Source organism: Ovis canadensis, chromosome 3, assembly GCF_042477335.2.
Source record: "Ovis canadensis isolate MfBH-ARS-UI-01 breed Bighorn chromosome 3, ARS-UI_OviCan_v2, whole genome shotgun sequence".
Lineage (NCBI taxonomy): Eukaryota > Metazoa > Chordata > Mammalia > Artiodactyla > Bovidae > Ovis > Ovis canadensis.
Genome location: NC_091247.1, coordinates 121567405 through 121580970, shown reverse-complemented (window position 1 = coordinate 121580970; position 13566 = coordinate 121567405). Strand labels below are relative to the sequence as shown.

Sequence of the window (13566 nt, the reverse complement as noted above, 5' to 3'; positions counted from 1 at the left end):
CAGAACTGGAGCCTACATCCAACACCTGTCAGAATTTTCCTGCTTCAGGTATGAAGTACTTTGTCCTTAGTGCTTTTCTTGACACTGACTTTGTCTTTTTCCCCCAAGGAAGAAGCTACTGAAAGTATTTTTCTTTGTTTCTGTGATAGGTAAAGGAAAATTGTTTTACTTATACAGCAAACACTTATTAAGTGCCTGTGGTGTGCTGTGCTTAGTCGCTCAGTCGTGTCCGACTCTATGTAACCCCATGAACTGTAGCCCACCAGGCTCCTCTGTCCATGGGGATTCTCCAAGACAAGAATACTGGAGTGGATTACCATGCCCTCCTCCTAGGGATCTTCCCAACCCAGGAATCGAACCTAGGTCTCCTGGATTGCATGTGGATTCTTTACTAGCTAAGCTACCAGGAAAGCCCTATTTAGTGCCTAGAATGTATGATACCCTGTTTCAGAAACTGCAAACAGATGAGAAATAGTTGATGAAACAGGAACATCTGTCAACATGGTGTTAAGTGTGGAAGGAGCTTATTTTGGGGAATCTGAACATCTGTGATAGAATTTCAGCTCTGTCATTTCCTATCTCTGTGGCTTATTCAACCTACTTAATTAGTCTCTTTGAATCTTAGCTTTCTTGTTCATTTATTCATTTATGGAGCCCTTACTACATGCAGAGAACAATATAAAGTGCTGGGGATACAGCATTATGAAGGACTTCAAAGAAACTTGTTTCTGTGGTTTGTATATATTACTATTTACAATTTGTTGTTTAGTCGCTAAGTCGTGTCTGACTCTTTTGCGACCCCATGGACTGTAGCCTACCAGGCCCCTCTGTCCATGGAATTCTCCAGGCAAGAATACTGGAGTGGGTTGCCTTTCTTTCTCTAGGGGCTCTTCCCGACCCAGGGATTGAACCCACGTCTCCTGCATTGACAGGCAGATTCTTTACCACTGAGCCACCAGGGAAGGTTAAAATGGAGGACTTTATGTATTTATTAATTCATTTTAAACGAGTTAAAGCAGGGCTTTACCTCTGTTAAGTAAATGTCATTTTTAAAGTAACTAATTCGTTTTCTCCTGAAAACTTGAATTTATCATTAGTAATAAATACTTTTAGTTGTTTTGACAGACCTACTTTGCTCATTTTCAAGAAAGTTTCTGCCACAGCCCAAGCTAGACTAACTATAATTTGTCATTTAAGTAAAAATCATATTCCATTGTAGCCTGTATGGGGAAAAAATTGAAGAAGAGTGGTTGTATGTATAACAGGTGCACTTTGCTATACCCCTGAAATGAACACAACGTTGTAAACATACCCCAACAAAATTATTTTAGAAAATGGTATTCTATGGAAAAAGTGGCTAGATCAGCTTGCAAATTATACAAGTATTTTTCTTCAGGGCAGTCATTATACTTGGAAGAAATCTTGATGCATACTTCCTATCTTGTTTCACAAAATATTTAAAAGATGTATAGTTGAGTCATAATTTAATATGATTTATAGTTTTTACTGCATTGTCAAGGACATTCATAAGTAAGAATGGCTTGTGGGAAAAAATAAACCTGTGAGTGTGTAGCTGTGACTACAGTGACAGTAGAGTGCAGTGTTTTCTTTTTTCTCCCACTGCCTTGGATTGTGCTTAGACACAAGCATGTTCGTAACTGACACTTTTGCATCATCAAGTACACATGTCAACATAGTATAAAGAGGGAATGCCATCTTAGTATTATTATAAAAATAGTTTTGATCTTGTCAACTCTCTGAAAGGATCCCTCTTCCCTAAACAGATCACATTTTGGGAACCACTGCTATAGAGTGTATTATTAGTACTTAATTATAATGTTTTGATTGTTTTCATGTTGGCATGTACTTGTTTTTGTCATGGGGTTAGCATAAGAAGTCTAGTCTTATATAGTATTGTTCTGTGTATCTAAGCAAGTATTATTAAAATTTGTAGTACCATTTACCTGCTTGATAGAAATACAATCAAGATAGCAGCAGACTGCCTTTTAGAAAGTATTTGTTATGAAAGCTCCAGGATAGTAATTTTATTCTGTTAATGTGTTATTGGGAGTGTTGATTCAGAGTTTTTCTGATCCTGCTTTCTGTTCTGTTTTTAGGCTTGCATTGATGACAATGTCGATATGGTGAAGTTTCTGGTAGAAAATGGAGCGAATATTAACCAACCTGATAATGAAGGCTGGATACCTCTGCATGCAGCTGCTTCCTGTGGATACCTCGACATTGCAGAGTAAGCCAGTGCTGTGCTCATTTTCATCCAAACACTGTTTTAGAGACTTGAGATTTTATGGGAATTGTTATAGATAAATGAGAAAACTGTTATATTACCTTGATTGATGAAAATTATTCTTCCCAGGAAGGAGAATAAGTGGGTTGTGGGAATCCAGATATTGTCTCTTGGTGTGAGGTCATCTTCTTGTCTCCCTCCTGTCTTTGACTTTGATACTTTGAACTGATAAGAGTAATTCTCTTGAGTACATGTAGAGTATTGTCAGATGACTCAAGGTTAATATTAGGTTGGTGCGAAAGTAATTGCAGGTTTGCATTGTTGAATTTTGCTCTTTAATATTGGAATACATTCTTAAATAAATGTGGTTATACATCATTTTAATGCACATTTCTTGCTATATGTTTTTTTGCTAGTGACTTATTACTTGCTATTTATTTTATATTTATTTTAGACTAGGGAAATTATGTTAGACAAAAAGCAAATTTGAGCGATTTCTCTTTGGAACTTTCTAAGTTCCAAATGCATCGTAAAACAGTGGAGACAACTCACAGCATCAGCAACGCATTTGGCCCTGGAACTGCTAACCAATGTACAATGCAGTGGTGGTTCAAGAAGTTTTGCAAAGGAAATAATAGCCTTGAAGATAAAGAACGCAGTGGCTGGTCATTGGAAGCTGACAACAACCAGTTTGAGAGCAGTCACCAAAGCTGATCCTCTTACAACTACACAAAAAGTTGCCGAAGAATTCAGCATCAATGATTCTACAGTAATTTGGCATTTGAAGCAAATTCAGTTCAGTTCAGTCATTCAGTTGTGTCTGACTCTTTGCGACCCTGTGGACTGTAGCAAGCCAGGCTTCTCTGTCCATCACCAACTCCTGGAGCTTGCTCAAACTCATGTCCATTGAGTCAGTGATGCCTGCCATCCAGCCATCTCATCCCCTGTCATCCTCTTCTCCTCCTGCCTTCAGTCTTTCCCAGCATCAGGGTCTTTTCAGATGAGTCAGTTCTTCACATCAGGTGGCCAGAGTATTAGAGCTTCAGCTTAAAGCAAAGTGGAAAGGCAAAAAAGCTCAGTAAGCAGGTGCCTCATGAGCCAAACGCAAATGAAAAAAATCATTGTAATCCCCTACCATTGCAGCAAAAAAGAATAAAATACTTAGGAAAAAACCTGCCTAAGGAGACAAAAGAGCTGTGTACAGAAAACTGTAAGACACTGATGAAAGAAATCAAAGATGACATAAACAGATAGATATTCCATGCTCTTGTGTTGGAAGAATCAATATTGTGAAAATGACTATAGTATCAAATTCTGTCTGCAAATTCATTGTTATCCCTATCAAATTACCAATGGCATTTTTCACAGAACTAGAACAAAAAAATCTCACAATTCATATGGAAACACAGAAGACCCCCAAAGAGCCAAAGCAATCTTGAGAAAGAAGAATGGAGCTGGTGGAATCAGCCTTTCTGATTGTAGACTATACTACAAAGCTACAGTCACCAAGACACACTGATCCTGGCACAAAAACAGAAATATAGACCAATGGAACAAGATAAAAAGCCCAGAGATAAACCCACACAGCTATGGCAGAAGAGGCAAGAATATACAATGGGGCAAAGATAAACTCTTCATTAAGTGGTGCTGGGAAAACTGGACAGCTACGTGTAAAAGAATGCCATACACAAAGATAAAGATGGAATAAAGACCTAAATGTAAGACCAGAAGCTATAAAACTCTTAAGAGGAAAACTTAGAACAGTCTGTGACATAAATCACAGCAAGATCTTCTATGACCAACTTCCTAGAGTAATGGAAATAAAAACAAAAATAAACAAGTGGGACCTAATTAAACTTAAAAGCTTTTGCACAGCAGAGGAAAAACTACAAACAACGTGAAAAGACAACCCTCAGAATGGGAAAAAATAATAGCAAATGAAACAACTGACAAAAGATTAATTTCCAGAATATACAAGCAGCTCATACAATTAAATACCAGAAAAACAAACAAATAAATCAAAAAGTGGGCAAAAGATTTAAACAGACATTTCTCCAAAGAAGACATGCAGATGGCTAATAAACACATGAAAAGTTGCTCAACATTGCTCATTATTAGAGAAATGCAAATCAAAACTACAATGAGATACCACCTCATACCAGTCAAATGGCCATCATCAAAAAATGTACAAACAGTAAATACTGGAGAGGTATGGAGAAAAGGGAATACTCTTGCAGTGTTGTTGGGAATGTAAATTGATATAGCCACTATGGAGATCAGTATGGAGAGTCCTTAAAAAACTAGGAATAAAACTACCATATGGCAGAATAATCCCAGTGTTGTTGTTGTTGTTGTTGTTCAGTCGCTAAATCGTGTCTTAATCTCTGCAACCCCATGGACTGCAGCACACCAGGCTTCCCTGTCTATCACCAACTTCTGGAGCTTGCTCAGACTCATGTCCTTCAAGTTGGTGATGCCATCCAACCGTCTCATCTTCTGATGTCCCTTTTTCCTGCCTTCAGTCTTTCCCAGAATCAGGGTCTTTTCCAGTGAGTCATTTCTTCACATCAGGTGGCTAGGTGGCTAAAGTATTGACCAGTTTGATCTCCTTGCAGTCCAAGGGACTCTATCTGCTCACATCAAAGCTTAGCAACTAATAAGTACTGAATATGATAGTACTACTCTGAGAGTCCAGCTCTCACATCCATACATGACTACTGGAAAAACCATTTCCTTGACTAGACGGACCTTTGTTGGCAAAGTAATATCTCTGCTTTTTCCAGTAGTCATGTATGGATGTGAGAGTTGGACTATAAAGAAAGCTGAGCGCTGAAGAATTGATGCTTTTGAACTGTGGTGTTGGAGAAGACTCTTGAGAGTCCCTTGGACTGCAAGGAGATCCAACCAGTCCATCCTAAAGGAGATCAGTCCTGGGTGTTCACTGGAAGGACTGATGTTGAAGCTGAAACTCCAGTACTTTGGCCACCTGATGAGAAGAACTGACTCATTTGCAAAGACCCTGATACTGGGAAAGATTGAAGGTGAGAGAAGAAGGGGACGACAGAGGAGGAGATGGTTGGATGGCATCAGTGACCCAATGGACATGAGTTTGGGTAAACTCCGGGAGGTGATGATGGACAGGGAAGCCTTGCATGCTGCAGTCTTCGGGGTCGCAAAGAGTGGGACGCGACTGAGCGACTGAAGTGAACTGACTGACTGACTCTGGGAGTCTCTTTTAGTAATTCTTCATATTTTTCTTTCTTTGTTCATTTCATGCACGTGTATACCCCAGCCCATCCTCCCACCCTCCATCCCCTCAGCCATGTGTATTGGAAATACATTATAGCAGTTGAAGGGAAAGGTAGTGTTTGGTGAAATGAAAAGTGCTCTAGGAGTTAGAAGAGCTGAGCTATTTGAATTTTATTACTGACTCTAATACTGACTGCACAACATCTTTTGACAGTTTGTTTCCTCTTTCTGGGCTTTGATTTCTTTATGTATAAAACGAAGGAGTCTCCCTGCCATTGTAAAACAGTACTGGTTATTCATAATTTTAATCATGATTTTCAAGTTTTTTATTCCTTTCTATTCTTTTCATGCTCAAGAAAAGGCTTGGATTTCATCTTCATGAAGAAAAATAGCTAATGTGTATTTATCTTCAGCTGTCCTTAAATATTTGGTATGTAGGCTCTGGAGTCAACTAATGTGAATTATGAAGGCTTCCTCAGCCAATCTCTAAGGGTATGACCTTGGGCAAGTTGCTTAGTGTTAATAATCTTCAATTTTCTCCTCTATAGAAAGGGATTAATATTGTCTAGGTTTGTTGTGAGGGTTAACTGATGTAACCCACCAAGCAGAGTTCCTGGAATACTCCATATATATTAACTTTTGACCATTATCTTATCTATCTTTTCTGGGAAAATGAAAACTCAATTTCTTTCTTCATATGTTTAATCCTTGTATTTCATTTTTTAATTCTGAGTTTGAAAAGATAATTTTTCTGAACAATTTCCTCTTGTAGGCTTGGCTAATATCCACTGTGTCAGTTGGGATGATTTTAGATCCAGGTAATCATCGCACACGACTGAGCGACTGAACAATAATAAATCGCATCAAACTTAAACTGACCTAAAAAGAAAGGGCACTGGTTGTGCATGATAATACATTAGAGATAGTAGAGCAAAGAATGGAAGGTCACAGTTCAGTTTCCAGACAGTTAAGAATTTCGCATCTGGTCTCTAGCCTGGCAGGAACCTAGTGAGTAGATGAGAGGTGGCTGTTTATATTCTCACTCGTAAGTCATCTCACTTTTTCCCCAAAGTAATTACTTTCAGCTTCTCCCTGCTTTGAGTGAGGTGGAAATCTTAGGGGAAATGAAAAACAGATTGTTTAATAATGCCTCTTCTCCAGAGTGGATTAGAGGAAGAATAAATGAAGTGAGTTTGGGGAGTATAATGTTAATGGCCAGATTATGGCTTGTTTTACTATATACTCATGGGTCATGTATTGAAATGTACGCATTAGCATCTTTCTTTCGTGGGAGGTACTGAATTGGCTGTGTATTCTTGCCACCTCTTCTTAATATCTTCTGCTTCTGTTAGGTCCATACCATTTCTGTCCTTCATTGAGCCCATCTTTGTATGAAATGTTCCCTTGATATCTCTAGTTTTCTTGAAGAGATCTCTAGTCTTTCCCATTATGTTGTTTGCCTCTGTTTCTTTGCACTGATCACTGAGGAAGGCTTTCTTATCTGTTCCTGGAATGTGAAGTCTAGTGGGCCTTAGGAAGCATCACTACAAACAAAGCTATTGGAGGTAATGGAATTCCAGTTGAGCTATTTTAAATCCTGAAAGATGATGCTGTGAAAATGCTGCACTCAATATGCCAGGAAATTTGGAAAACTCGGCAGCAGTGGCCACAGGACTGGAAAAGGTCAGTTTTCATTCCAATCCCAAGGAAAGGCAATGCCAAAGAATGCTCAAACTACCGCACAGTTGCACTCATTTCACATGCTAGTAAAGTGATGCTCAAAATTCTCTAAGCCAGTCTTCAACAGTGCGTGAACCGTGAACTACCAGTTGTTCAAGCTGGTTTTAGAAAAGGCAGAGGAACCATAGATCAAATTGCCAACATCCAGTCGAGCATCAAAAAAACAAGAGTTCCAGAAAAAATATCTATTTCTGTTTTATAGACTATGCCAAAGCCTTTGACTGTGCAGATCACAGTAAACTGTGGAAAATTCTTATAGAGATGGGAATACCAGACCACCTGACCTGCCTCTTGAGAAATTTGAATGCCAGTTAAGAGGCAACAGTTAAAACCAGACGTGGAACAACAGACTGGTTCCAAATCGGGAAAGGAGTATGTCAAGGCTTTATATTATCACCCTGCTTATTTAGCTTATATGCAGAGTAAGTACATCATGAGAAATGCCGGGCTGGATGAAGCACAAGCTGGAAGCAAAACTGCCGGGAGAAATATCAATAACCTCAGATATGCAGATGACACCACCCTTATGGCAGAAAGCGAAAAGAACTAAAGAGCCTCTTGATGAAAGTGAAAGAGGAGAGTGAAAACGTTGGCATAAAACTCAACATTCAGAAAACTAAGATCATGGCATCTGGTCCCATCACTTCATGGCAAATAGATGGAGAAACAGTGGAAACAGTGACAGACATTTTTTGGGGGGGCTCCCAAATCACTGAAGATGGTGACTGCAGCCATCAAATTAAAAGGCGCTTACTCCTTGGAAGAAAAGCTGTAACCAACCTTGACAGCATATTAAAAAGCAGAGACATTAGTTTTCCAACAAAGGTCTGTCTAGTCAAAGCTATAGTTTTTCCAGTAGTCATGTATGGATGTGAGAGTTTGACTATAAAGAAGGCTGACATTGATGCCTTTGAACTGTGTTGTTGGAGAAGACTCTTGAGAGTCCCTTGGACTGCAAGGAGATCCAACCACTCTATCCTAAAGGAAATCAGTCCTGAATATTCATTGGAAGGACTGATGCTGAAGCTGAAACTCCAATACTTTGGGCACCTGATACCAAGAACTGACTCACTTGAAAAGACCCTGATGCTGGGATAGATTGAAGGAGGGAGGAGAAGGGAATGACAGACGATGAGGTAGTTGGATGGCATCACCAACTTAATGGACCTGAGTTTGAGCAAACTCAGGGAGCATGACAGGGAGGCCTGGCATGCTGCAGTTCATGGGGTCGCAAAGAGTCGGACACGACTGAGCGACTGAACTGAACTGAATTCGTAGTGTTATGCTCTGAATCATGTCCCCATAAGATTCATATGTTGAAGGCCTAACCACAGAACATGGGAATGTGACTATATAGAGAGAGCCTTTTAAGAGATGATGAGGCCCTTCGGGTGGGCCCTAATCCAATCTTACTGTATCTTTTTGAGAGGAAATTTGCACACAAAAAATGGCATCAAGGGCTTGCACAGAGAAAAGACAGCATAAGGACACTGCTAGCAGGTGGCCGTCTGTAAGCCGAGAGACTCCTCAGAGGAGACCAATCCTGCCAGCACTTGATCTTGACCTTCTAGCCTCCAGAGCTATGAGAAAATGAGTTTCTGTTGTTTGATCCAGTTTGTCTGTGGGTATTTTGTTATGGTAATGCTAGCAGTCTAATATAGGCAGTATAAAATTCTCACTGTTGAATCAAGGTGTTCCTCCTTAAAAGTTACAGCTCGATGTCATTAGACTGTAGAGTAAGAGCAAAATTAAATATAATGACTTTTGTACATACTTGAACGATTACGGAGTCCAAGAAAATGTGTTCAATTTAGTATTCCAGTCTAAGATGATCAGTTAATTATAACTAACCATTAACTATAACTGAATTATATATTTAAGTTATTATGTAAAAAGCATTGAAGTAACCAAGAAATAATAATGAGTAAAAGAAAGAATAGATGAAAGAATAATTAGAAGAAAACTCAGTTCTTTTTTATAGCTGAAACATTTTTGTAAAGGAAACTTCATGTCTATTATTTGGTTACCACTAGTACAAGTTTTATACGAAATCAGGATATATTCTTTATTCTTTCCCTTTATAATAGTGGTTTTCAAAATAGTGAGTTGGTTTACTTAACCTTCAGAAAGGACTAATTGATTTTGTGTGTGTATGTGTGATTTAAGTAACTTGAGCAGTGCATGCATTTAAGCATACTTGATGTATTTCAGTGTATTGCAGTTATTATCCTTACTGATTAGTAAATTGTACCATCTTTGATCAACAAGAGTCTCTTCATGTTGGCTTCTAAGACCTTGAGATATGACCCAGTAAAGTGATCTTTAAAAGCTTCATTCCTGTTTAGTAGTATAAAAATATTCCAGACACATCTTTTGTGTTTCTGGAATTGCCATTTCTCTAAAGAAACCTGTCCCTTTTATACTGGATTGGTCATTCTTTGAAATTCAGCATCCACAGGGTATCTTTCTTTAACCTCTTCTGTTTTTTGTCTGTATTTTCTTTCTCCCTTCTTCATTGCCAAGAACTATAGAATTAAAATAATACATAGTTACTAATTTGCTGCATTATATATTACACGTACATTAGACTGCTTAAAACAGTAGCACCAGTAATCATAAGTACTGAAAGCAGCTTGAAGTTTGGGATTTGGTTTTGGTTTTGTTTTTTGACAGGAGTGAGGAGGGTGACATTTCTTTTTGTCCTTATGGTATCCCAGTTGGAGTATACCATCGAATTATTGTGTGTGTTGAAGTCACTTGGAATAGTACTTTTCTGTGTGGCTATGACACTAACTATATATACCATTACGTTAATTGTTTACTTCTGTTTTGGAGTTTGTTGTTTAATTTTGTTTGACAGTTTACATAAAATACCAGGTCTAATGGCAATTACCACCCTATTTCCTATAGCTAACATTTTTAAATTTTGTTTTATCCCACTTTGTGTTTTAATGTGAGCATTATTCCCCCTTTGTAGATAAGTGAAAAATTATCATATACTATTTCTCCACTCTTCTTTTTTCACTTAACAGTCTCTCCTGGACACTACTATGTAGTGGGATATAGAGATATTTCTCATTGTTCTCTTTAAATTTAGTATTTCGTACTCCATTGTACAGTGTCATTGTGGTTAATTCAGCTTGTCCTTCTTGATTGACCAATGAATGTTACTTTTTTGAATGACTATGACCTTTTCCTTGGCATTGTCTTTATTTTTTTTTATTCTTGCAAATTGTAAGAAGTTTTGTTTATGTGAAAAATAATTCATAGTTGAACAATAAAACTTAAATGATTTGTTTTATTTACATCTTGGTTATTGATATGATTATAATCTTTTCAATTTCATCACTATATTTTTTTAGGCTTCCACCACAGATATTTAAGGAATGCTTTTATCTCAAGTAGCTCTAGGGTTTGCATTAAAATTTTCCAATAATAGAGAAAATTAGCCCTGTGTTAGGCTAGCATTATGTGGTTTCATAGCATATAGAATGAAATGTTGATTAATTAGTGCATTTAATATATTTTCCTTCATGTTTGGAGTAGCTTTGAAGACATTGCTGTTGAAGATTTCATATCATCATAAAATAGGTGATGGCATTCAGTGACATTTTCATGGTCTTATATAGAGCCTGGAAAAAGTTTCACTAGCTTTGTCATTTGATCATTAAAGAATCAACTATTTAAGGATAGAACTTTTTAAAATACTGTGGTGGCTTATTTATATCATGTCTTTTCTTCTTCATTATAACCTTTATTTCATAAATATCCAACGGAATCTTCAAGACTTCTCTTGGCTTATCTTTCAAGATATATTCAGTATCTAACTATTTCATCACCTCTTTCCTTTCTCCCTGATCCTGGACACTGTTGTTCTTCACTGGAATTATTGCAGTTGGAATCACTCTAGCCATAACCATCTTCTTCTCCCCCCATCTATTTTCTGCACAGCAGCTAGAATGATCCTCGTAAGACATTGTAGGTGGAATAGCATCACATTTTATTCAAAGCTCTTCATCCTTCAGTGGGTTTATAATGCATTCAAAAAATGGGGTTCTGGTTGCTATGAGGCTATGGGGTGGCCCCCTGTTGCATCTGTGATGTCATTTTCTCCATTCTTCCCCAGGGTCTCTTTTAGCCAAACTGGTCTTCTTGCTGAGCCTTTAAACAAACTAGGCATCTTGCTTCATAGTCTGCACCTGCTGGTTCCCCTGTCTGGAATTCAGTAATGTTATTTGTGGTGAAAGAATCAGAAATTCTTGCCATTTAAGAACTATATGAACTGCATCACCACATCTATGAGAAGCATTATAATATTCCTGAGTTCAAGGTCAGGAATGAGACAACTCTTTAACTGCTAAGTAATTGCTATTAACTTTAGACAGACTACCAACTTCTCTGAACCTGTTTCCTCATCTATAAAGTGGAAATGTTAGTTAGCACTTACCCCTACTTTATAAGATTATTGTGAAGATTAGATGAGATCATATTTATAAAACACTTGGCACAATGAATAGCAGTACAGTTAGCTGAATTTAATATCAGTACGGTTTAGTTGTATTTAATATTTAAATACAATAAAGTATTTAATATCAGTACAGTTAGCTGAATTAGTTATTACTTGTATTACTATTTTTGGTCACTACTTTTAGTGAAAAATAGCTAAACTCTTGGTTTTCCTGGATTATTTAATAAAACTATAATCTGATTATTTGCCCTTAGGGCAGACCTAGCTCAGGGAGAGGAACAGGGGAGAGGGAAGTAGTCATTTGTCATATTTACTTTGATATATGGTTATTTGAGCTCCAAAAAGAGTTGGCAAATCCATGCATTTCAGTTTACATATTTCTTAAGAATGATACATTGCTAGTGTAAACAGACCATGTGTTTTGATTAAAAGTCTCAGAAGGTGAAATTGAATCTAAGAGCCTTTGAAAACACTATAAATTTTATTTGTGAGGTATATTTGCCCCAAACTAATATTTTCATATATGCTTCCCTGGTGGCTTAGCAGTAAAGAATAATGCTTGAGACACAGGGTTCAGTCCTTGGATTGGGAAGATCCCCTGGAGAAGGAAATGGCAACTCATTCTAATATTCTTGCCTGGGAAATCTCATAGACAGAGAGCCTGGCAGGCTACAGTCTACGGGTCACAAAAGAGTCAGATACGACTTAGTGACAAAACAGCAACAACAGTATTCTGATATATATTCTTATTGCTGTTTTTTTTTAACTACTCTATGAACATGTTCAGTTATTTCCGTTTCACAATCAGAACTGGACCCTCATTCTCAAGACTCAAATTCTGATGTTCTTTCTGTTACATTATTACTGTCTCCTATATGGCAACCCACTCCAGTGTTCTTGCCTGGAGAATCCCAGCGTCAGGGGAGCCTGGTGGGCTGCCGTCTATGGGGTCTCACAGAGTCGGACATGACTGAAGCGACTTAGCAGCAGCATAGTAGCGTTAGGGATTTTAAAAAGTAAAAATGATGGCAGTTGCACCTAATCTTGAAGCTTACAGATGGATATGAAGTCAGTACCAATACTAGGCAGAAGAAATGGACCAAGAGATGTTCAAGGAACACTGAGGAAGAAGTGATCGATTCTCTTTAGACCATTCAGAGAAAGATTCCAGGGAGGTGACATTATTAGATTAAACAATGGACAGGGGTTTTTGGTTTTTTTTTTTTAATTGGAGTATAATTGCTTTACAGTGTTGAATTAGTTTCTGCTGTACAACAACATAAATCAGCTATATGTATATAGAATCAGATTATACATATACCCTCTCTCTTGTGAGCCTTTCTCCTACCACACCACCCTGCTTCACGCCTCTAGGTCATCATAGGGCACTGAGCTGAGCTCCTTGTGCTACACGGCAGCTTCCCCCTATCTAGAGTAGCAGAATTTTTGCCTCTGGGAATTGAGATCTATCTGAGAAAAGTCATATTCAGAAATGGGAAATAACACATGGTTAAAGCTCTTTTAACTAACATCCACTCTATTACTAACATTGGCCATTTCTTTGTTATAACATACTGAATGACTGCTATAAAGTTATTAATATTGACCATTGTAACACGTAGACTACTTCTACTAAGCTCACTTCTGTTTCCACTAGTTGAATTACAAGCCTACCAAAAGTTAGTTGTGTGTTTTCTGGCCTATCCATGTCTATTTCCCTTGTTCGTGATAATATAATTTAATGAGAGCACTCAAAACTGATGCAGTGTGTACAAAAAAGAAAATTATTGCTAATGATTAACTTAACTATTTGGAAAAGCCTCAATAAAGGGAAAGTCCTGAAAATATAATTGCTCTTTAATTG

General features: G+C 37.7%; 1 protein-coding gene across 12 annotated transcripts in view; it reads left to right on the top strand.

Annotated features, from left to right (window-relative positions):
• PPP1R12A (protein phosphatase 1 regulatory subunit 12A) overlaps nucleotides 1–13566 on the top strand; it is a 169936-nt gene that overhangs the window by 61562 nt on the left and 94808 nt on the right. For all 12 annotated transcript variants that reach the window (XM_069584117.1, XM_069584119.1, XM_069584120.1 and 9 more), the window contains exon 2: nucleotides 2118–2248. In XM_069584117.1, coding sequence (XP_069440218.1) covers nucleotides 2118–2248 — 131 coding nt within the window. The remainder of the gene's footprint in view (nucleotides 1–2117; nucleotides 2249–13566) is intronic.